A 23,507-nucleotide genomic window follows, 5' to 3' on the forward strand; every position below is an offset into this window, starting at 1 on the left:
AGAGGGAGGGAACTGGAAGTCAAATAGGAGAGCAGGAGGTTGATCTAATGAAGGCAGCCAGAAGCAGTGAAATGTCTCTGAAAGAAAGTTAAATCTCAAGAAGAAAGAAAGAGGGGAAAATTTACAACTTATGGGTTCAGGATTAGAAGTTTAAATAACATACCTTCCTGTTAAACTTGATTTAGTTCTAATTAGTAGCCTTTTCCCCTTAAGGTAACTTAACGCATGATCTGAAGAGTTTTATTTCCTCTGAGAAGACACACAACTGCAGTAAGTACAGAATGTTTTTCATTTAAAATTATCACGTTTTTTTATGTTGTATATGTGTGTTATTGTTTATAACAGTGTAGATGTGTGGTGAGGGGCAGCTGGAAGAACCGGTCAAAGACACGTGGCATTTAACTAAAACAGGCGCTCAATCATTTTAGTTCTCATCAAACTGGCGCATCTTCAGAAACCCGCGAAAAAAAAAAAAAAAGCACAAAGCTAAAATACATACGAGGAAGTTGGGAAATCAACATTTTATCTCTATGAATAGAGCTGAAATGGTGGTAATGAATGCGTCGGAAATGAGAGTGAGAGCCTGCCATGCTTGAACTGGGTTCCTCATTCCTTCCTTGTTGTAGTAAAGCATTGTTTCAGTAATCTACCTGGGTGGATCTTCCTTAGAACAAGTATAGCAGGCTGACTAATGATGAAAAAAAATGCATATCCTAACTTCCAAGATCCGATCTCACCGTATTTGTAACTTTGATCACCTTTTTGAGTGAATGGTTTTTGTCTTTTAAGGATAAAGATCCGCGATAACTTCACTGCCCTCCTCGAAAATTAGAATTTACCAAAACGTAGATTCAGATTCATTTAATTGTGAAGTTAAATGCTTTATGCATATGATTTTTGTTCTACTATTATAGTTATTGGTTTTGTTTAAAATGTTAATAATTATTTTTCAAATAGCTAATAAACGATAAAGGGGTGCTGTTCATCATACCTACTGAGCATGCGTAGTTTTGTCAGCGGCAGGAAAATGTCTCCTAACCGCATTAACAAGATGTTATTTTAATTATTTTCAAAATGAGAGTTATTTGGTTTAATAAGTTCAATAAACAATTTTTGCAGGCAGATATTAATGAGTGGCCAGTATGTATTTATCCCTTAAAAGAGAAATTAAATTACAAGTTTTTTCATGTGATATGTTTATAATCTTAAATGCAACAACAACAAAAATAAATAAATAAAGTGGTTACAAGCTTGTTTGTTTAGGAAATGTAAGTTAGAAAGGAATAAATTATGTAAAGTTTGTATCACAGGTTGTGTGTCCTGCAGCAAGTTAAACAGATCTGGTTTAATTATCTGTTCCCTTTCAATATTACATTTGGACAAAACAGACAAAAAATACTGCAAACACTCACTGGACATGGTGTGCCTGCATAAAACTTTGAAGATGTTTTATATTGTCACAAATTGGCGACATACATAAAAAAATTGCATAGTATTTTTAAAATATTAATTAGGCACTGTTGGTTCATCTTTTAGCTCAAAAATATGAAACCGAAACATAGTCTTTTATATACCTTGTTTATTGATAGTCAAAAATACTAAAGTTTTCATAAATATCAATATGTGTGCATTTTATGTAGGCTATGTGTGTAACTAATACCTAAAGATCTGACTAATTGTTTGGTTCCTTTTTGCTTGTTTTAAACGGATAATTACGACTTTTCGTTGAGCAAGTGAACGCAGCATTGTCGCTCCTGCACGGGCCGCCCCCGGGAGTCAGTAACCGGACCCAGGCTGAGGTCACACCCGCAGAGAAACAGCTGCCCGCCCGGCAAGGCAGTGACTGAGGGTCGTTCTGCAGCCTTTGGTTTATTTTCTTGGAAACTTGGGAGGATAAAGAGTTTGTCCTGAGCTTCTTTATGTCCGGCAGAGAATAACAAACACGGAGTGTCGAGGTCAGGATTATTACCCAGCATGGAAAAAAGGAGCATTGGATGTGAGTGGGAAGAGAGGCGGTTAAAAAAAAAAGGGAAAAAAAGCTGGGAGCAAGATGAATCAAACAGTCATGGCCAACATAAGCACATTCTGTCATTTATATATATAAACAGACCGAGCATGTGTCCCAATTGATTCTGCAGCTTGGATGGACTAAAACATTGGCAATATTGCATCATTCTGGAGCCCAGGTATTTCAGGAAACAGCTTCCAAATATGGTGCTCCTCACAGTGTGCTTCCTACTCTCCCTACACGCCCAACCAACACGCTTCACAGTGTTGTGTTAGGAGTCACAACTAGCTACCAACACTAAGAACATACTGCTTTCTTGTTTTACTTATTGGTAAGTATTCGTTGTGTTGACTCCTCAACACTATCACAACACAGAGGCCCTCTGTGTTTTCTAAATACAGAGGAGTGCAGCAGGTTTAGTCACACCGCTTAAACTTTTGTCAAACAAAAAAAATATATATTTTTTTTCTTAGCTGGGTTATATTTCTTTTTTTTTTTTAGAAATAATAATGTGTGACATTTGGCATGCATTTGTTTGCTGCCCTCCCATCATTTTTTTTTTTATGTTGAACTACCCTCCACTGCCATTATAACAGGAACCTCTGGCGTATGTCTCTAAATGGCCTTAAACTTTTATTCATTTTTTGATGGGAAGTATTAGCAGCTCAGTGAATAATTGGTGAATATGAATTCCCACATCTTGCCACAGATTCTCAATTTGATTTTGGTCTGGACTTTGACTGGGGCCACTCTGACCGAGGCGACTGCTTTGTTTATTTCATAGTACCCCTGGTTATATGTGAAGCCCAAAAGATTAGTTGCAAACTTTAAACACAACTTTCTAAAAGTCTGGATTTGTGGAGAGTAAGTAACATTCTGTATTCTGCCATCTGTAACCCTTCCAGAGGTACCAGGGGACTCTTGCTATTACTTCTCCAAAGGATGCTCTCCTCCTCCGACCCCTCATTGTAGGTTGACAGCCAGGTCTTGGTTGGTCCTTTGGATAATGCTGTTTTATTATCTTCTCTAGGGAACCTGTAAGGCCTTCTGAGAGCTTCTATATGTATACAGTTTGAAGCCCTATTTCCCAAGAAGACTTCCCCTGCTCTGGATTTTTTGGGGGGCATTGGAAAAAAGATGGTTACAAACATACACCAAATGTTCTACATTTGTATAACAAAAAATATGTTGAAATCACATTATTTTCATTATATAAATTCACTACTTTGTGTCAGGCTCAGAACAAAAGGACAGCGTTTCGGATGCAGAGAGACAGTTCGGTTTCACAAAAGGTTTATATAAGACAGAACTGTAGAGAACAGCGTTGGCGTCTTAAGGCAGGAACTTCTGGTCTTGAAGTTCAGTCCATCCAGAGGATGAGGTATGTTCCAGCTGGTTAGTTGCCATCAAGATGTGGTGGGCGCTGCTCCGAGAGTCCCGGATACTGAAGTCCCAGAGGTTGGAGGACAGGTAGGACTTCAGAACCGAGCAGGCAAAGGAATGCAGGAGAATCTAGAGGGTGAAGCCAAAGGTATCAAGGACATGCTTGGGAGTCAGAGCCAGGAGATCAGAGATCTGAAGAGGTACCGAAGGGAAATCCAGGATGGACTCAGGAAGCAGTTCCAGGTTCGGTACACAGCCAGAAATCAAGCAGGAGTCCGAATACAAGTCAGGCAAACAGATCAGAACGGGAACAGGCAGGCTCACAGGTCCAAAGGCAGAACGGGTCAGGGTCAGGCAATCAGAAACATTTAGATACGCTAGAGAACTCTCATCAAAGACCTCAAAAATCTGGCATTAATCATTGCTTGAAGGTTAATTAAATAGAGGCTGGAACAGGTGGATCAGATGAACAGTAATGAGAACTGGGCAAAGCTAGGCAGGTGAATGAAGTTAAGTAATCGGGCCAGTCATCAGTGCCAAGATCATGACACTTGTGTTATCTATGTTAGTTTCTTCTGTGGAACATGATACAACTATTTAAAAAACTAAGGGACAAGGAACACTTTTGCAAGTCAGCAGTAGCTGGCATTATATCAAAGATCAATAAACAGGATGGAAAAACTTCAGAAGAGCAGCAGACACATTGCTCAGTTGTGCTGTGTGTCTCATAAAAGTCCACCTGCTCCTATAACCTGAGCCTGGGCACTTGATACCACAGCCAAACACACACGGTTACTCTGATACCTTAGAGCCACGGCTCCTGGTTATTGTCTTCAGAGGACTTGTTCTCTTTGTGTGCGCTGAGTTGCAGCGTTTACCTTGTGATATTTTTGTACAATTCCAGGCCAAGAAAGGAGCCTTTAATTTGTCAACTTTGTTTATATTGGCTCTACTCCTGTCGTTCTACATGTAAACTGTGATATTTCTAAGGAGTGTGCAGCTTTAAAGTTTCTCTTAAGTATTTATAAGATAAAGGAATATAAAAATAAATCTCAAAACAAAACTATGTTGGATTTGAAGACCTGTATAAAAATATGAAAGTCCTAAGCAGAGAGTTCAGTTTTTCGCTGTTGTTTGCAGCTTCTGTAATGTTTTTTCTGCTTATATTAAAATGAAAAAAGACACAGTGCATGGTTATGGAGACAGTGGTTTTATTTGCTGCTGAAGCATAGTATATTTTGTCTTTAACTAATATTTGTTTGCATTTAACAAACATAATAATTTCTTCTAAGATCAAATATAAAAAAGTCTGCTGCATTTTTCATGCCAGGTCTTGTGCTGTTTACACATCACATGTTGTTTTCAAGGACTTTCTGATGTTGGTGATAACAAACGATTAGGACCACCTAATTGTTTTTCTCATGAGCATTTTTATAAAGCATATTACTGATTTGGGAACTGCTAGAGAGGTTAACGGAGGACATTTCTAATCATATTATGGTGGATTACCTCAAACTGTAGCAGTCAGTTGTAACATGCACTCCATAGGAACATTGTGAAGGCGTGCAGATCATGCCTTCACAATGTCGTTCTTTGTCAGTTTTGGTCTCTTTATAACTCATTCGTTTCAGGTAAAAAAAATTAGTTGCATACATCAGTTCAGAAGTTCATATAGATTGCTTTCCAGATATTAGGTTGCACTTGTATCACTAAAAAGGGCCAAGCTGTGAGAAGGATTTTTAGAGTGATTTTTAAAGAGTATGTCTGAGTTTTTTTTTTTGTTTTTTTTTGTTTTTTTTTTTACATCATTTAATAGTTTAGTTAGACTAAATGTTGCTTTGAGGATAGAGAACATGCTATAAGAAGTTTTATGGGTAGTCCCACAATTGGAAAATTATTAATTCAATTCCAGCTTCTCTCCTTGATAAAAATTGACTGCATCTAGGCAAGGCTCTTTGTCTCAGGTACCTACCATCCCATTCCATACCAACTGTACATGCAGCTCTTGAGTTTAAAGTTGCTTTGATTGGTCGACATGACTTGAAAAAAGCTTCACAAGTTCAGTGGATAAGTTGTTATTCATTTAGTCTTAAAAAAGACTTTTGTTGCATATCCCGGAAAGGTTTTAGTTTAGAACCTTTTGCTATCCAATTATTAATCGATTAATTGAAAAAAATAATCAGCAGATTAATCGATTTGCAAAATGGTCGTTAGTTGCAGCCCTAGTGCCTCATCATCATCATGTCACCTTACAGAGCCTATCCAATCAGACAAAGCAGACAGGCTGGTTAAGCGTTTCTAGCTAAGTAATCCCAGTAGAATGAATGTAGTTCTGTGCTCCTGTGTGAGAAAGTAGCGACACTGGACAGCCGCTTGCGTTGCATAGCTGACTTTGCAGCAATTGCTCATTGCATTTAGGGACAGGGGAGAGGAAAACTCAGAACAGAATGAAATGTCCAGCAGAACCAGGCTCAGTGTGAACGGACTTCGACCAACATTGACGGGTTTGAGGAGACAGAGCAGACAGACTAACGGAGCATAAAAACACTGGTCCAAGATTACTTTCTATGTGAGGGAAAAGTAAAAGGTTTGTGGCAGTAGCGGCACCCCTATTAGCTTTATCTAGAAGATGAGCTCTGAGCCACAACTCAAGTCTGGAAGATGGAAAAAGATGACACACAGTTAGCCACAGCCAATAGCTATGATAATGAAAGGGACAGAGTTGCCGCTGAAAGAAAAGACCAAGTGTTTGATCTGGACAGGAGAACTTTAAGGTTAAGGTTTTGGCTGCAGTTCTGCTGACGTCCATCTCCAGAATGTCATCAGCTGGATGAAACTATTGGGAAGAGAGATTAGATCAGAGGTATAAATTAAAAAGAGATAAAAACTAAGCATGAGAGAAAAATCTGTGGGTTTTGTGAATGCCACACAGCCATGTTGTTGTTTTACCTGGTTGTATTTGTCCGCCTCCTTAAGAATATGGTGTTTTACTAAAAGAGATGTAGTCGCCACCAGTGGCATTACTGGTGCAATAAATTAAGGATTGTTTAGGATAGATGTCTGTTTAAATATATAATATGATGAGCAGGATTCATTTTGAAGGTAAAAAGATGGGATAGTGTAAAAAAAACAAAAACAATACAGGTTACAAAACAGACTAGATGCCTTCAGACTCCATAAAACCAGTGAAGTTCAGGTGTAGTTTGATTCTGACTGCTCGATGTCCCACTCAGAGTCATTCTCACTGTCTTAGTTTATTACCAGGCTCATTTGTGGATTTACATGAGTCAGTGAATGAGAATGGTTTCGCTCTGTCACTTCCATTGTCGTCGCCACATCTATGCTCAGCTCCTCCCTCCTCTCATTCCTGTGGAGCTATGGCACAGCTTACCACCCTGGGTCCTTGGATCTCCGAACCTATTGGGTATTACCTCAAATAGGGAACTACCTCACAGTTCCTACCTTCTTCCTCTTTTCCGTTCCTCATCTGCTTTCTGTGCTAAGACCTTAATAATAACTTTTCAATTCCCTTAAATTATTATATAAAAAAAAAAAAGATTACATACTTTGATATAGGTTTCTAAAAGAACTTTAACAGATTACGCACCTTTGGATGCATGCTTTCAAAGGATTACTATATTCGATTATACTTTCATATGGTGCTATTTCCTCTTCACAGACACCCTTGTCTCACCACTGTCTGGGTCATTCGACACCATGTTGAGTACGGGGGGGAGTTGGATGTGTGTGTGGATGTATGCTAGAGGTTTTGATCACGGGGTGTCAGTTTCAGGGAAATCCTCCTTTTTAAAGTCTCTCCTCAGCACAAAGGCTGCTCACTGGGCCATGCGTAATCGAATTATACACATGCCTCACTGGTACATGCAGAGACAGATCTGTCCCTTTAGAGTGTTCACAGTTTGTCCAAGAAGAGATGTCCTCATTAAAAGTTGTTTCCTGTTTGACGTCCTGACTGTAGCCCCCCCGCTGCCTAGCTCACCCCTTTTCTTTTTGTTCACATGGTTGGTTATTTTTGGCTCACTGTGTTTTATTTAGACATTTTCCAGATGAGCGTTATCGGATTTGTTCCACCTTCACTAACGACGGTTAAAGTGACCTGTTCTGGGGGTGTGTCATGTGTCTGTTCTGTGGAGGTGGTCACGACTGGCTTTTCTCTGTTTGTTTTGGCAGTTCAGGCCTATCTGTTTGAACATGGGAGCAATTACGTAAAAGCAATGAAGCAGTTTTATCCCAGCGAGATAAAACCAGGTAAAAACTGTCAACTAAAAGGCTCATTCAACTGAAACTGGTGCTGCTTCCAACGGAAACATGCAATACAATTAAGTGTTTGTTGCTTCTCATCCATATGAATTGAGTATAACTGCTGTTTCAGTACTTTGGCGGAATTACTGTGCATAATGCATGGGAAAGGATCCATTTACAAAACAATGACACCGTTTGAATCCAAGTAGAAGGCAAATTGAGAGAGAGAAAATGCTCCCATTCTCAGAAAGGAAATAGTATAAATACCTTTAATTTCAACTTTGGGTGAATTGCTGGTTCAAATGGAATAAAAACAACTTCTGTGATAAATGATCATTAGAAAGTGGTTTTTTTTACATTTTTTGCTGATTTCTAATCAAAGAAGAGTTGAAATTTGCACCACAGGATTTAGGATGCGTTGCTAAAGGTTAGCATTAATAAGGCATTTGTCAGCAAATAAAGATTTTGTTTACACAAGTTAGCCTGGGAGTCTTTTTGAGTTATATCTAAATAAATGCTAGTTCAAAGACTATTAACTCTAACAACTTTCCAGAATTGCGAGTCATTGCAGTGTCGAGCTGTGGCATAGTGAATAATCAACGGACATTTACAGAAGGGGACTAGCTAAAGGATTTTTAACTTTATTTCAAATCAAAAACTTAACAAATTCGTGATTCAAATAATATCCTAACATGTAGTCAATGTTTAAAAGCCAGAAACTGTTGAAAATATACCTAAGGAGATTCGTCAACAATCAAGAGCATGGACATTGTTTGCTACAGAAAGCTTGTGGTTGAGATGAAACTCTCTCAGGGACATTTTAAATACTGGTCTTGGGAGAAAGTTGGAGAAAATAACCAGTAGATATCATGTGAGCCTGTTTTCTTTTTTTACACCAGCTTAAATTATTTATTCTAAAGAAAAGATACATGAGAAAAGGGTCTTTAAGAGCCACTGTCCCGCAAATCAAACCATCTGATTCCCCAGTCAGCTACCGTTAAGGGCAGCAAAGGCCTGTTAATCAACTATATGTTTAAATCAGCAGTCTGGAGACGGGGAAACACCTAAAACATGCAAGTCATTGGCTCCTGAGGACCAGGATAGATTTTTTAATGGTGGATTTTAGAAATAAAAGCACACTGCAGAAAATTGAAGTTTAAATAAGTCTTTTTTTTTTCTTTAAATAAGTGCCTTTATTTTTGAATTGAGGTGCTGAGACACTTTGCCAATGGAAAAAGAAGATTTTCAGAAAGACAATTGCAGAAAAACAATTGCATTGTCTTATTTTAAGTGCATGTTATCTAATTTATCTTTTTTAAGAGTAAAAATACTAATTTCATTGGGAAAAAATCTTACTTACCTATTCAAAGTAATAGTAAACACACTTAATTTAATCAATTAATCAATCTCTATTGTCAACTACAATTTGCACCGTAATCGAGATTTCAGTTCCATGAAAAAAACTGTTTAAGGACTTGCTCATTTCTAGATCGTGCAGCTGGTGGCTAATTTATCTATTTTCGCCTCATTAAGGAAGTAGAACAGTAACTATCTGGACAAAGATGGGTAACAGTTATTGTATTCTGTTGCAGGTCTAAAACCTGTGCTACAGTTTTAAAAGCTTCTGCTTTAAATGGGTTTTATTTCATTTCTGCCGTGTTTTTTATTTGGCTGATTTAAAACTTAGGAGCACAACAGACAGCTTTGCACTCTCCAGTATAACTTTGTCCTTGAAAGGTAAAAGTGTATTTTGTTAAATTCACCTGCAGTTTGCATCACAATGTGATGAGTTAAGTCAGCTGCTGGTACATTTACTTTTACGCAATACATGAATATTCCTGCATATTTGGCCAACCCTGCTATACAACCATTGGAGGATAAAGTCATGAAATCTGTGAAAAAGGAGAGATATTGCTGTACTGTACCTCTGCTTATAAGCTTTGCACTAAATGCATACACTGTATAACAGTTTCCCATTCCCTCTTCATTTTTTCCATTACAGAACATCAGCCATGGCGCCTTCTCTCGTTCAGGCCTACAGGCGGCGCTGGTGGATGGCCGTAACAGCTGTGATCGAAAACCTTCTTTGTTCGGCCGTGCTGTTAGGCTGGGGCTCCCTGCTCATCATGCTGAAGAGGGAGGGCTTCTACTCTCACTTGTGCTCGGGTAAAATGAGAATAGTTTTGTCTCGCTGAAATAACTAAACTCTAACCCCTTTCCAAAAAAAAAAATAAAACACAACCAAACAACAACAACAATTGCTTAGGTGTCACACTTTATTCTACAGGAAACGACTCAGTGGTCGTGCATATGGGTAATGCCACTGATGGACATGCAGCAGACTGGCTGATCTGCGTGGAACAGGAGGAGATGCTGAATCTTGGATTCACCATTGGCTCCTTCCTGCTCAGTGCCACAACCCTTCCTTTAGGCATCCTAATGGACAAGTTTGGCCCACGTCCCATTCGGCTGGCTGGCAGGTAAATCCATCCTCACTAGCCCTGAAGCACCAGTGTCTAAAGGAGAGACCTGGATTAGCTAACTGCTGAGTATATGGACCAGGGTCACTCATTTTAAGCACATAGGCTGATAAAGTTTTCAATTATTTCAACAAACAGTCAGATATGCAGATAAACAGTAGTTACTGTTGTTATTACCTCTCCTTAATAATAATAATTTAACTTAATTGATCTCACAATGGAGAAATTTACCTCTGCATTTAACCCATCCCCTTGGGGAGCAGTGGGCTGCCATCATGGGGCACCCGGGGAGCAGTGTGGGGTTAAGGGTCTTGCTCAGAGACCCGAGTGGTAGTCTGTGGGAGTGGGGCTCAAACTCAAAACCTCAGGATTCCAAGCTCTATGCCCTAACCACGAGGTCCCCACTCCCCTCCTTACAGGCAGTATTGCACAGATGTAAAACAGGTGTAACAGAATGATTTCCTTTTCCCAATGTGGATTTATTATTCTCTCTGACTTTTTGACCTTTTTAGTCAAATGGTTTTTAACCTCCATAATCACGTTCCCACTGAAGCAGATATGAGAAAATGAGCTTGATGGACAGCATTCCTTCAAAGGAAGGAATGTAAAATGAGTCAAAATGGGTGGAGTTTTGTTTGTACACATGGTGTTTAAACTTTACTACAGTCAGTCTAAGTATTATAGCCTCTAGATGATGTGGAAATTGCCATTTGCTGCCTGAACCTCTTTAAACAGGCATGAAAAAAGATTACTGGGGTCTGGTTTGGGGGTATTTATGTTGGATTTTGGAGCAATCTGTTGAGATTCTTCTTTGAGATTTTAATGCAAGTATAGCCTTTTCACAACCATGTGAACACATGCACTCTGTTGTTTATGAAGGCTTTGTGTAAATGGTTGAAATGGTCCAAGAGCACATCATCTTTTAATGGGTGTGTGAGAAAGTCCTGTGTTGACAGGATTATTCATTAGTTGCAGTAGGATTACGTCTCAATTATTAGCAGGGGATCCTTTCTTAATGTCATAGAGTATCTACATGTTTCTTTTTTGTAATGTTTACCCCTTCTCTCAATGTTTCATTGCAGTTCCTTGTTTGGTCTGTCCTGCATCATCATGGCTGCTTCTGCATACAACCCTAATGGTGAGTAAACAAAACAGGATTTCAATAGGGCTGCTTGATATTAAAAAACCTTGTGGAGACAATAATAATGGTAAAAACTGCTGTGGTGGTCTTAGATGCAATATGTGTTTTCTTATTTCCTCCTTTTTAAGAGAATTAAATTACAGTTTAAAAGTTACATTTTGCTTAAACAGGCAACTGAACATCAATCCACCAATCATATACAGTAGGCCTCTTTATTGGTAGGTAATAAAAGAACAACTGTCTTTTATAATAATACAGAACATAATGGGTCAAAAAGTCTAATTATATCTCTTTTTTTTTTTTACTTGGTAAAGCCCTAGTGGCTTTTTTTTTTTTTTAACTGTAGGCTGACAGGAAAGGGGATATGAGAGGGGGGGGGGGAGGATGCAGCAAAGGACCGCAGGTCGGATTCGAAACTGGGTCGGCCTCGTGGAAAACTAAGGCCTCCGTACATGGGTTGTGCACGCAAACCACTGCGCCACCTGCCAGTGTTGGGAAAGTTCTCTTTCTACGTGAACTAGTTCAAAGTTCAGTTCACACATTTTAAAATGAACTAGTTCTTTAGTTTTTTTTTTTTTTTTCATATATTGCTCAATTACACCATAGCCTACTGTAGAACCACAGACAGCAATTATTTTATCAGTTGTAACACTGAAACTGTGCGTCAGATTTCATCTTCATATCCAGTTTTGAATCCTTATCCAACCACGGTTTACATTAGCATTGAGGGGACAGCATTTCCCCATTGCTGCTTTAACGCTTTGTTGCTGTAAATTCACTTCACACTAGTAGCTGCAGCTTTCACCCCTACAGTATATTCTCAAAAACATCAGGAAAAATGTGCTGCTTGAATGGTCTTTTTTATGAGTAATTATTAAAAGGCAGGTTTAACAAACAAGTTACATGAATAGTAAAATCCTCAAGAACATTTTACTAACACAAACTGAGGGACCAGGCTGAGGTAGGAATTAAAGGTTACTGAAGTGCGGATTTTTTTACTGAAAGCCGGCGGGCAAAGTTTGCAGAGAAATGTAAGATTGTTGCCATCATCCTCACCGACCACCTGGTCATAAAAGTGTTTTAAGTGATCATACTGCTGCTTTTTCGCATCCACGGTCGTCTCCATGCTGCTGTGGCTTCCACCCTGAATTATGTTTTGATGACGCACGCGGCTGTAGGCTACAACACTGGTAGCTGGTGTTGCCAGATTGGGTGTTTTTCCCCGCTACATATTAAGGCCTGTTTACGGTGTGATTTAGCTGGGGTTTCGCCTGGAGGGCTCTATAGAAATCTGGCAACCTATTGAACGGAGTTGAACTGAGAGAGCGTGCCGTTCACAGACACCAGAATGAACGAGTTCACAATAACGTTCATCAGGCAGTAATACAGTACGTTCAGTTCACGTTCGCCCAAAATATGAACGAGTTCATGAACTTTCGTTCAATGAACGCGTTCAGGCACAACACTGCCACCTGCACACCCGTCTAATTATATCTTGATAGCATCATGTATTGCACTACTTCCTTAAATATAAAAATTGAACTCTCTGTTTTTTCCTGTCATCAAATCCATGATCAGAAATGCAATGTTCTATTATTAGTTCTTTTTTTTCTTTTTTTTTTCCTTTTTACTCTTAAATTATATATGCAATGTTACAACTCATATTACATCCTTCTTTCATCATATCAGTCTCCTGGTAATGCTGCTGTTTTTTACTCTTTTGAATATGATCACTTCTGAACTTTTTGAGGTATTTATTAAGAATAAATATAATATTTTTGTGTGTCTTATCTCTGCAGTGCTCTCAGGGCTCATCTTCTTAGCTCTCTCGCTGAATGGCTTTGGAGGCATCTGCCTGACCTTCACCTCCATCACGGTGAGATGCACAACAGCAAAAACACTGAACAAGATAACAGAAACAAAATACAGTCAGATACCAGAATATATCTGAAAACAAATCCTTACTGTACAAGACATTTTAAAAAATAGGAAAAAACTATTCAGATCCCACTTCACTGCTTGCGAAGTCAGAAAAGCCTTTAAGGCAAGAACAGCTTGAACATAGTTGTAATATCTAAGTATTTGAAAACAACTGTTCTTATATTTATAGTTTTTCTGCATCACAACCCAATGTGAAAAAGAATAGCAGAGGAACAAAAAATAATGTCAGCAGAAAGGGAGAAACAGAAAGACTGGTTATAATGTTTCTGCAGTAGTGATACCGATAGTAAAGCCGATGAGCTAAAATGCTGAGGCCATCTTTAAAAAAATGAGTCACAAACAGCTTTTTTTGTCTTCTGAAATTAAAAAAGTTGTTTACTTTGTAAGTTTCCTTAGAGCCTCCTCAAGCTGCCTAGTTATTACAGAGGGAAGCATGGAGATGGAAGTGTTATGGTGGGTTCCCAGATATAGAGATTACTTCCTTTAATGGTTTAGTAAAGCCTCTGTATCTGTCAAATCACAGCCTGGTACATCCAACTAGTTGGGTATCTTTGAATCCTAATATGAATCTGGAACAATAAGCTCCCGCAGGTTTGATTTTGAAGATGGCATCTTCAGCTTCCTGTTGCTTTCTGATGGTAGGTATACTATAGTCCAGTGCGAGCATTCAGGAGAATGAAAAAAGAGAGATATGAGACATAAATGTCATCTAATGATAAAACCAAAACAGAAAGATTAAAGAAAAATATTGAACAAGTTCAACCTCAACATCTGTCGACAAAAGGATTTTACAAACAACAGTGCAGAAATTTTCTCAGGAATGCTGCGATGGAGCACAGTGAAATATTAGATCTATCTTTTTTTTTTTTTCAAATATAAGGTTTTTGTCATTTTCATTTAGTCAGTTCATTTAAAAGATAAACGCTTGACTTGTGACCTATATCACACTTCGGTAAAGTGTCTGCACAGCCCAGAGGCCTTCACTTTTATATTCTCACACGCCTCTGGAGAAATAACAGTGAAGGTTTTCAGTAAAGCACGGCGGTGGTAGTGTAGTAATGCTGGCCTCTGTAACAATGCACATGCAGCAATGTTAACTGGATCTAAAAAACATCCTCTGTTATTTTTTTTACCTTAAAGAAAACATAACAGGATTAAAAAATACACTTAAAAAACGTGAAAACAACTTAACTTTTATATTAGCCTCTTTATAACTACATCCATTTCAGTTTACTTGTAATTGTAGATTTATTAAAAAAGAACAAAAATACTAATTTTGATCCCAACTTTTGTCCTAATTAAAAATTTCTCATCTGACAAATGCTTATAAAGGGTAAATAATTCAAACAGTTATTTTGAATAACAAACATTTAGGTCGGCATAAGAGTTATATCCATTTTCTTTCTCATTGACACCAGTTGTGTAAGTTGTATTTAAGTAAAGATCTGATGCAATTCGTACCTGATAGAAATGATTGGGGGAGTTTTTGTTTTTGGCAGCTCCTCAAGTCAGCATTACTCAAGTGCTGAGCGCGCTCTGACTTGACGTGCTGTTGTTACACGCTAGCACAAGGATGGTATATGAAGAGCGATGTGTCAGCTGCTACCAACATCATTAAGTGCGTTATATGTTTACAGCTGTCTCTGTTTTCCTGGCCAGTGTTTAGAGTTATTTTGTTTGTGGGTACAGAGCAGCATGTGACCTCTCATAGATGGAAAAGCAGTCATGCTTCCTTAGACCAATGACAGCCTTTATCTGCCCACACACCCTCCCTTAAAGCTCGGCCCACTTACCTCTACCTAAAATACCCAAGGGCGCTTTAAGTCATGTGTTTGCTCTGTTGTCTGACGCCCCCCCCCTGTTGTTATATTCTGTTCTGATCCATAACATGGATGCTACACATTTTGCAAATGTTCTTGACCAAACACACATGATATATGCACTGTTATATTTGCACATCACCTTCACAGATGTTTGGATGGTGAAGGCTCACTCTTAAAGGGGCAGATAACGTTATTCTACAGCCTTTATTTGATGTCCGCAATGTGGTGGTGTGAAAATAACAGCTGCTTCAGTTAAATAAGCAGAGTTTATACTAGAAACAGCTGACATGGCAGTTTTTCTGAAGGGAAACTCAAATACACTTTATTTTAAGCTTAGAGAGCTTGTTTTGCTTTAATTACTAACTAAAGTCGACATAAATGGGTTAAATCAACGAAAGCAATTTCAAGTTAGTCACTTTTCAGCCTTGAGTTACAGGTGCATTAGGGGACTTTCTATCTAGCATTATATTAGACCTAGTTTATTGGTTTAAATACTTTTTAAATAACATCTATATGTGAACAGGACCAGGCTTACTGCAGCCTCTCTGGTATTAAAATATAGTTTGAGTGCAGCAGGAAATAAAGGTTCAGTATCTTAACAAGAAAGCACTTCAACAAATGACAGGATCAACAAAACACCCTACTTTTCTTAAAGATTTAATACTGGAAAAAGGTTAATGTTGCCTTCTATCTCTGCACTTTGTGGTCGTACATTCAGGATATGTTGTTGTTTTTTTTTACTTAAACTCAAACAATGGTTATGCATGTAGTCTGTCTTTTATAGGAAAATGAATAGATTCTTGCAGGTTGCAATCAACTTTCCATGCAGCAGCGTGTTACAACATATCCCTGTTTTTTTTGTTGTTTTTTTTATGTTCAAACTGCCAGTGATGTAGGAAAGCATTCGGGGAAACTTGGACATAATTAATTTGAGTTTTAGAAATGGCCTAAAATATTTTGCAAAAATCTCAAATTAGATTTAGTCAAAGCTGAATTAGGTAAAATACTTCATCATCAACTAAAAAGATGTATTTTTTCAAATCTTATATCTCTGTATAAGGCATAACATCACATTAAAGAACAAACCCTGTCCTAGTTTGACCCCTCAGACATTTTACATGCTGATCATTCTGTTCCACCAATCACCCGAAAACATTTAACATCAGATCTGTTAGTGTTTCCTATGGGACCGTTGTTTTTCTCTGTCTGACCTTTGGTTCAACATGTCTGAATGGATTTATCAGTGTCCTCCGAGCTGATGTCATTCTTGTCCTTCGACAGAGTAAAGGGATAATGACACTCAGATATGAACGAAAAACAGACCAGAGAGTAATGTGTCAAAAATAGAATCAGGAGATGTCATGCTGACTGGAGACAAACGGAAACAGAAAAATGTAGGGATTAATAAAAGCATGTTTTTATTGTTATGTTTTTTTTTATTTTTATTTTAGTGGGGATTGCTGAACAGAAAAAATATAAAATAAACTGAAAACTGATTCATATTTGTTAAACTCATTAGCTAAAAATGCAATAATAAACAAAGTAAAAAAAAAAAATTTCACACATCTATTAAGGATAATTCATGTGGCCTTGCTACCTTGTGTGCCACACCCACTTGTGGCATTCACCTTTTCCAGGAACGCATAGCTGACTGGCAGCAAGTTTCTTCCTTTGTTTAGTCCAATGTTCCAGCCAGGAACATGTAAAAATAGTCCTGCTTGTTAGATATACCTTTCATCACTGATTAGAAGCTGCCTCCATCACATCAGCCCCCCCGCCCCCCTTTTAAAGTCCTCAAAAGCTAAAGTTGCTGCTGGATCTCTGCAGGGAGCTACGACTGGCTGAGACAGTGTTACTCTGGGTCAAAATTTAGGGAAACTTCCAAAGCTTTGATCCACATCTAAACATTTATTTAAGTCCAGTGCAGCTGGTTGTGACAGTTTGGCCAATCTGTGAAGGGTTACTGAGGGCGTAAAGGGGTGGGGGGGGATTATGGTGGTGGTACCACTCAGCGGTGGTTTAGTGTTTCCTGCTGAGAAGGTGCAGCTGTGGTTGAGTGAGGAATCAGTCAATCCTAAAGAAATCTTACTCCCACTAACTTTTCACCTTTTTTTATATAACCTCTACCCCTGTTCTCCAACTGTTGCACCATCTCCTGCCAAATTCTCTGCATGTAATCTACTGTTCTTCCGCCTGGTTGGAGCTGAAATATATCCTTGAACTCATTAGTCTTTCATTTGGCGCATTCTGGGTGATTAAAGTCCTAATTACAGCTGGTGTTGGCTGCCAAGACCTTGCAGAGCCCAGCTGAGCGAGCACAGCCAGAGGAGAGCCTGAACCGATCGGTGGTGACAAACGAGTGACCCAATAACCCGTGTTAACCATTGCCTTGTTCCATTCAGTAACCTGTTAGCGATAGATTCGTGATGGAAAGCATTTATGTGCAACGCTGGTAGAGAACTACCCAAAAGACTTGCAGCTTCAGCTGCAGGGAAAGACGTTTCTACTGATAAAAAAGCAGAAAAGTGGAACAGCAGCCCATTTCTGTGAATGGGAGGCCCAGGGTGTCGCTAATATTGCTTTAACTTGTGAGATAGAAACTCCTCTGTTTGTCTCTTTCTCATACATTCCTTGATGCTCTGTGGTCAGAAGAGTCCAGCTCCACACATCTAACAGCCCCTCGATTCTCAGAAATCCTAAATGATGAAGAGTGTTCTTCAAGATGTTTTTTTCCCCTTCCTCAGACAGTCAGACTCACTGCCCCCCCACTTTTTTTTTTTCACTTTTCCTGTTAACTGCATGGTGTGAGTTCTTGAGGCGACCTCCGGCTCCCTTGGTGCAGCACAGACACACATTACAGCGCGCCGGCCGTTAACTGTCACTATGTTGTGATCTCAATGCAGCTTTTACACAGACATGGAAAATCAAACGTCAACGTTCACAGAAACACACGCTTGACGCCCTCGTACAGAAGCTCCAAAGAAAGCTTGGGAAATTTCGACTCTGAGGTTCCTGGAAGTCTTTTCCTGGAAGGCTCAGCTTCTGCCTAAACGCAAGGACCTGGAATAAACATGGACAGGGTTTTTCTTCTGCAGACTTTCTACTCTGTTCACTAAATCAAAGGGTCTTATATAGGGCTGAAATAATTAATCGGATTAATCATGATTAATCAATTATTGAAATAATCGTCAACTGATTTAGTGTAGAGACTCTAAAACATGCCTTTAGCTGATGGAGCGACCCACAAAGTAGTAATTATACCAAGATTGTAAAAAATATATGTACCGTATATGTAAACATTTTGCATTTAAGATAAACATTTTGGTCTGTCAGTATGCTCTCCCTAGTTTTAGCTTCACCTGGTTTAATTTAGCGAAAAGTCGTCTTTTAAGGAAGCTTTTGCTATCTGATTATTATTCGATTAATCAAAACAAAAAAAAATAATCCACTGTTTTATTGATTTGCAATATAATCAGTAGTTGCAGCCCTAGTCTTATGTTCTTATCAGTCTGACAGAAGCATCAGCAAGTACTGATATAAATCTAAAAAAAAAGCAAACAATATTTTATTTATTTTGTCTTTTGTTTATCTACCTCCCCTGTATATGTAGCTCCCTCTTTTGAGTTCTGCTAGCTTCCCTGTCTGAGTTAGAGAAAATTAGCCCCACAAAATGATGCTGCCAGTATCATGCTTCACTGTGGAAAATTGTTATTTTTTTTTTTTGGTAGCATAAAATTCTTCCACATGTTTTCTGTGTATCACACCAGGCAAAGTGCAGGTAGGACTCCTTGTTGCATCCTTTCAAAGACAACCTTTTTCTTGCTGTTCTCCATAAAGGCCGGTGTTGAGTGCATAATAATCGTCCTGTCAACAGATTTATCTCACCTGAGCAATGGATCTCTGCAGCTCCTCCTATGTCTCTTGAATTCTCTGATGAATTAAATGTAGCTCTCTTGCTTTTTTTTTTTTTATATCACATTTCATTTTCAAGTAATAGATCAAACATTGCCCCACTGATCATTCAATGCTTTGGATGTTATTACCTCCGCCAAGGAGGTTATGTTTTAGGAGAGTCTGCGTGTGTTTGTCTCTCTGTCTGCTTGTATACAGGATAACCAGAAAATGTATGGTTTGATTTTAATGACATTTTTATCAGATACACCTAATTCCAAGGAACAACCTATTAAGATCATGTGTGAGTTTCAGTCACAGTTTGTGGCAAAATGTGCTGCTTGGCAGATATTTGCACTCTCTGATTGCTTTTCTAGTTCTGTAAAAAAAGTAAGCAGCCTAGTTTCATAAGATAACCTTCTGCATCTAAACAATAGATCGTACGCAGTCTAGCTAATGTCATTCACTTGGCCAACATGTTCATTCTTACTAATTATGCGGATGAGATAACAAAGCGTTAAACTCATCTCCCTTTCAACTTTTTAAAGTAATCAAACAGGATATTTTCCTCCCTCTGCAAGGCTAAATTGGCAGAATTTATTTTCTTTAGATGAGATAAGCTGCTTTGTATATACTAACTGTGGGTCATAGAGGATTATATGGGTTCAAGCTACAACTGAAATCTGAATTATCAGAATAATTTTTCTTGGACTGTATTATATCAGCTTATAAGTGCAACTCCAATCTAAAGTTCTGGTATTTTATATAGCATTGCTTCATAGCAGCTGGCTGTGTATTAAAAAAGCATGACTGCAGGTAGCTTTAAGTTAATGCACCTGTTGCTCTGGCCTCTTTTCTCCCCCAAATAAAGGCTGCGGTATGACTTCAGCTCTAAACTTATCAATGTCTCATGGATGTGTTGCAGTGAGATCAGGGTGCAGCAACAACGGGTCACTGACATGGCTCTGTGAACTCTGACCCAGCCGAGGGATTAGGTGACAGCGGCAGAAGGTTGGTCCGTTTGCTTAGGGAAAATAGTGAGTCCGTCATGGAGAACAAGTGCAATCCCTCACATGTGATTTTATAATAATGACTGACCCATTTAAACCTGCAATCAAAGGACACTTAGTGTGGTGCCAGCACAATGGATTGTTATATGTTCTAATCTTCTTACTGCTGTTAATCAGCCGGCCTCATATATGGTTTGTTGGTGCCTGCCACCATGTAGGGTTTGCAAAGTTCCAAGCAGCCGTGTACATTGATTTGAAACTACTATGAAAGGTCATCAGGATTTTAATCTCAAATCTTTCAAACAGGAACATGAAAAAACTAGAATTTGTGTGGAAGCTTTGTTTATCCCTGAAACTAGAAAGTAAAGTTTTTAATCCGTCTGCAGACAGAGGGAACTTTATGTTCAGAATGTTTGGGGAGCATTTAATTGAAGTTTTCTCCCATCCTGATTCATAAAACTGAAATAAAGTGGGCTCTGCCCCCTGGTGGTGAAGCTTATGCACTGCAGGGTGGTAAATCAACACCTTCAATAAAGGGAAGATTAAAAGTATAATGATAATAATAGTAAATGTTTTTTTTGTGTGTTTTGTGTGTGTTTACAGCTTCCCAACATGTTTGGTTCTCTGAGCTCCACCATCATGTCACTGATGATTGGCTCCTACGCTTCCTCTGCTGTCACCTTCCCCGGCGTCAAGGTAAAGTTTAAATGTTAACCAGTGAGTGCAGCTTTGAGTTTCTGCAGCTGAAGCTCATACCTGCTGGTCAACAGAGGCCTTTCTGTGTGAATGCTCTCCGAGCGCCTGCCTGAGTGAGCTTTTTTTCCCCTCTGTGTTATGCCTTCCTGCTGCAGTCCTGAGTAGGTGGGTTGAAAGTCAACTTGTGGCTGTATGTGCGTCCGTGCATTAGTCCTGAGTAAAAGATTTTGTCAGTGTTCCTATATACAATCTGGAAATGTTCGGAAAAGTGTGAGATTTTATATGTGTATATATATATATATATATATATATATATATATATATATATATATATATATATATATATATATATATATATATATATATATATATATATATATATATATATATATATATATATACAAACATTCTACTATTCAATTTTCTGTCTTTCTTTTCACCCACCATTGTCGTCAGTTCTTTTTGTCGCCTTTCTTTTTGTCCTTGTTGTCTTTCTTTCATCTTTTCTAACTTCCTAATGTCCCTACTGTAGAAAACAATACCATGTATAGGGTGTGAATTTAAGTATTTTGTATTTTACTGTAAAGACAGAGGATTTAAGGTTGAGTCTTTTTATGTGTGAACTTTTTAAATGAAAGAAATTCTGTTCAACTGCCTCTGATTTCTTTATAACGTTATTTTAATGAGACAATATTTTTTCTTAAGACCAACACACCGATTAGTGTGTATTCGTCTTAATGTGGTCTGGATGGTTTTTGATGATCTTTGAGTTTCAAATTCTATTCAAATCAGTCTTTTATTTTATTTTAGAATATTGATAAAGATTAGATTAGGAGATTATAATGTGTCTCTTTGGATGTATCAGTTCAGTTCAGTCTGCACATGCTATTTAAGTCAATAAGCCTTTAAAGTTTACATCCATCCTTTCTCCTCTTTACAGCTGATCTATGATGAAGGCGTAGATTTCCATATAATCATGTGGATGTGGGCGGGACTTGCCGGCCTTGTGTTTTTTAACTGCTTTTTTAACTGGCCCTCAGAGGGTTTCCCAACCCCAGATGAGGTCGACTACAGGTCAGTGTAACATGCACCTGCCTGCTGAATGGATTATCTGTGATTTTAGTAAAAAAAAAAAAGCTGCATTTAAAATGTAACACTCTTATTTTATCTAACGTTTTTACTCAACAGTAAGATCCTGTCAATGCCAGAGGTTCCTTCATCTGAGCAAACAGCTGTAGGGGAGAGACTGAGCCAGAAAAATGGAGATATTCAACACTCCAAAGAGAAGCTTCCAAATGGACCCGATGCTGCAACAAGTGAGTTAGAGAGAGGTACTGAAAGTAGGGGCCGGGACCCCACAATGGGGTCACCAAATGAATCATAAATCATACCTTTTTTTTTTTTTGGCTTAAACTAAATAATTTATTTAAAAAATAAAATACCTTCTAACTGTTCTGTTTCATTGTGGATAAAACAACAGAAACTAATGGTTAAGTTGAATATTTTACTTATAATTTTATTGATGTATAACATCCTAAGATGTATTACTCTGTGTTGTGTTGTAGAAGTCGGTGCAGTTTGTAGTACAGGACCAATGCCAACATTTTTACTTTTTAATATGACTCATATTACACTCTCTGCAACTTCTGAAACCTGTGGTTCATTATCAGCACTGCTCTGTCTTCACACCATTCCTAAAGCTAAAAAGGATCCCCTCTCCTCTCTTAGACACTGTTCCTTTCCGACGCTCCGTCTTCTCCCCCATCTTCCTCTGGAGCTTGATCACCATGGGGATGACTCAGCTGAGGATCATCTTCTTCATGGGAGCAATGAATAAGATGCTGGAGTTCATGGTCACCCGTGGGGGACAACACCGTTAGTGTCCAAGCCCTATCAGACACTTTCTTTACTACTGTTTAGATCCTGTTTTAAATATTGTTATTCTTTTTATTTTAGCACCTGATGATGTTGTACGCGAGGCAGAAGAAACTGGTGAGCTTTGTTAGATTATGGCTGGAAAACTTTCGGAATGCACCTGAGTTTTCTTCTCACTCCTATGTTGTCCTGTTAATCTTTAAGTGAGTTTCTACTCATCCATCTTCGGCACGCTGCAGCTGCTGTGCCTGGTGACGTGTCCTCTGATTGGTTATATCATGGACTGGAAGATGAAGGAGTGTCAGGAGGAAACGTGTCCCTTGACAGGCATAGTCCAGAGGTACTTCCAGTAAAATCAGATTACAGACCGCTCTGTATGCTCATTTCCTATCATGAGCGTAATGCAGGTTAAAGAAAACACCTCCTGTGTCTCCATTAGCCCCAGAAGAGACCGTAAGATCCAGAAGGTAACCAACGCCATGAGAGCGTTCACATTCACAAACCTCCTGCTGATCTTCTTTGGAATCTGTAACCTCATAGATAACCTGCCCTTACAGGTAACGCACTGCATCACACACTAACAGTTAAACAGCATTAGAACGGATGCTTCTAACCTTTCTATTTCCTGTCTTAGATCTTAACGTTCATCCTCCACACTATGGTCCGAGGATTCATCCACTCCTGTTGTGGCGGCCTCTATGCTGCAGTGTAAGACCCACATGTCCTTGGGCATGGAAAGTTTGACAGGATTCCTATCTAAACCACAGTGGCATATTTGATCTTTGTTCAGTAAAAGTCACAGCAGTATTAACCATGCAGTATTTAAGTCCAAGCAGACCCTTTTCTGACTCATTTGGAGTTATTTTCTAACACCAAATAAACACCAGAGTAAAATAGAGCTTTACAATGTGATAAAAGCAACCAGATGTGGCAGCAAAACCAGAGCAAGTCAAAATTCCTACAGCAAGATGACGTGCGTAGCAGAGATGTGAAAAA

The 23,507-nt window shown here is 38.7% G+C and overlaps 1 protein-coding gene across 1 annotated transcript; it reads left to right on the forward strand.

Annotated features, from left to right (window-relative positions):
* slc43a1 (solute carrier family 43 (amino acid system L transporter), member 1) lies at positions 1 to 23,425 on the forward strand. Its single transcript, XM_015376150.1, has 13 exons — positions 1 to 270; positions 9,657 to 9,820; positions 9,942 to 10,134; positions 11,217 to 11,272; positions 13,075 to 13,151; positions 20,544 to 20,636; positions 21,577 to 21,710; positions 21,825 to 21,952; positions 22,365 to 22,511; positions 22,593 to 22,628; positions 22,716 to 22,851; positions 22,951 to 23,068; positions 23,146 to 23,425. Exons 2-13 carry the CDS (start codon positions 9,667 to 9,669, stop codon positions 23,221 to 23,223), a joined length of 1,350 nt encoding a protein of 449 aa, XP_015231636.1. The 5' UTR covers positions 1 to 270; positions 9,657 to 9,666; the 3' UTR covers positions 23,224 to 23,425.
* The last annotated feature ends 82 nt before the right edge of the window (positions 23,426 to 23,507 follow it).

Source organism: Cyprinodon variegatus, unplaced genomic scaffold, assembly GCF_000732505.1.
Source record: "Cyprinodon variegatus isolate N-32 unplaced genomic scaffold, C_variegatus-1.0 Scaffold130, whole genome shotgun sequence".
In the NCBI taxonomy this organism is placed as follows: domain Eukaryota; kingdom Metazoa; phylum Chordata; class Actinopteri; order Cyprinodontiformes; family Cyprinodontidae; genus Cyprinodon; species Cyprinodon variegatus.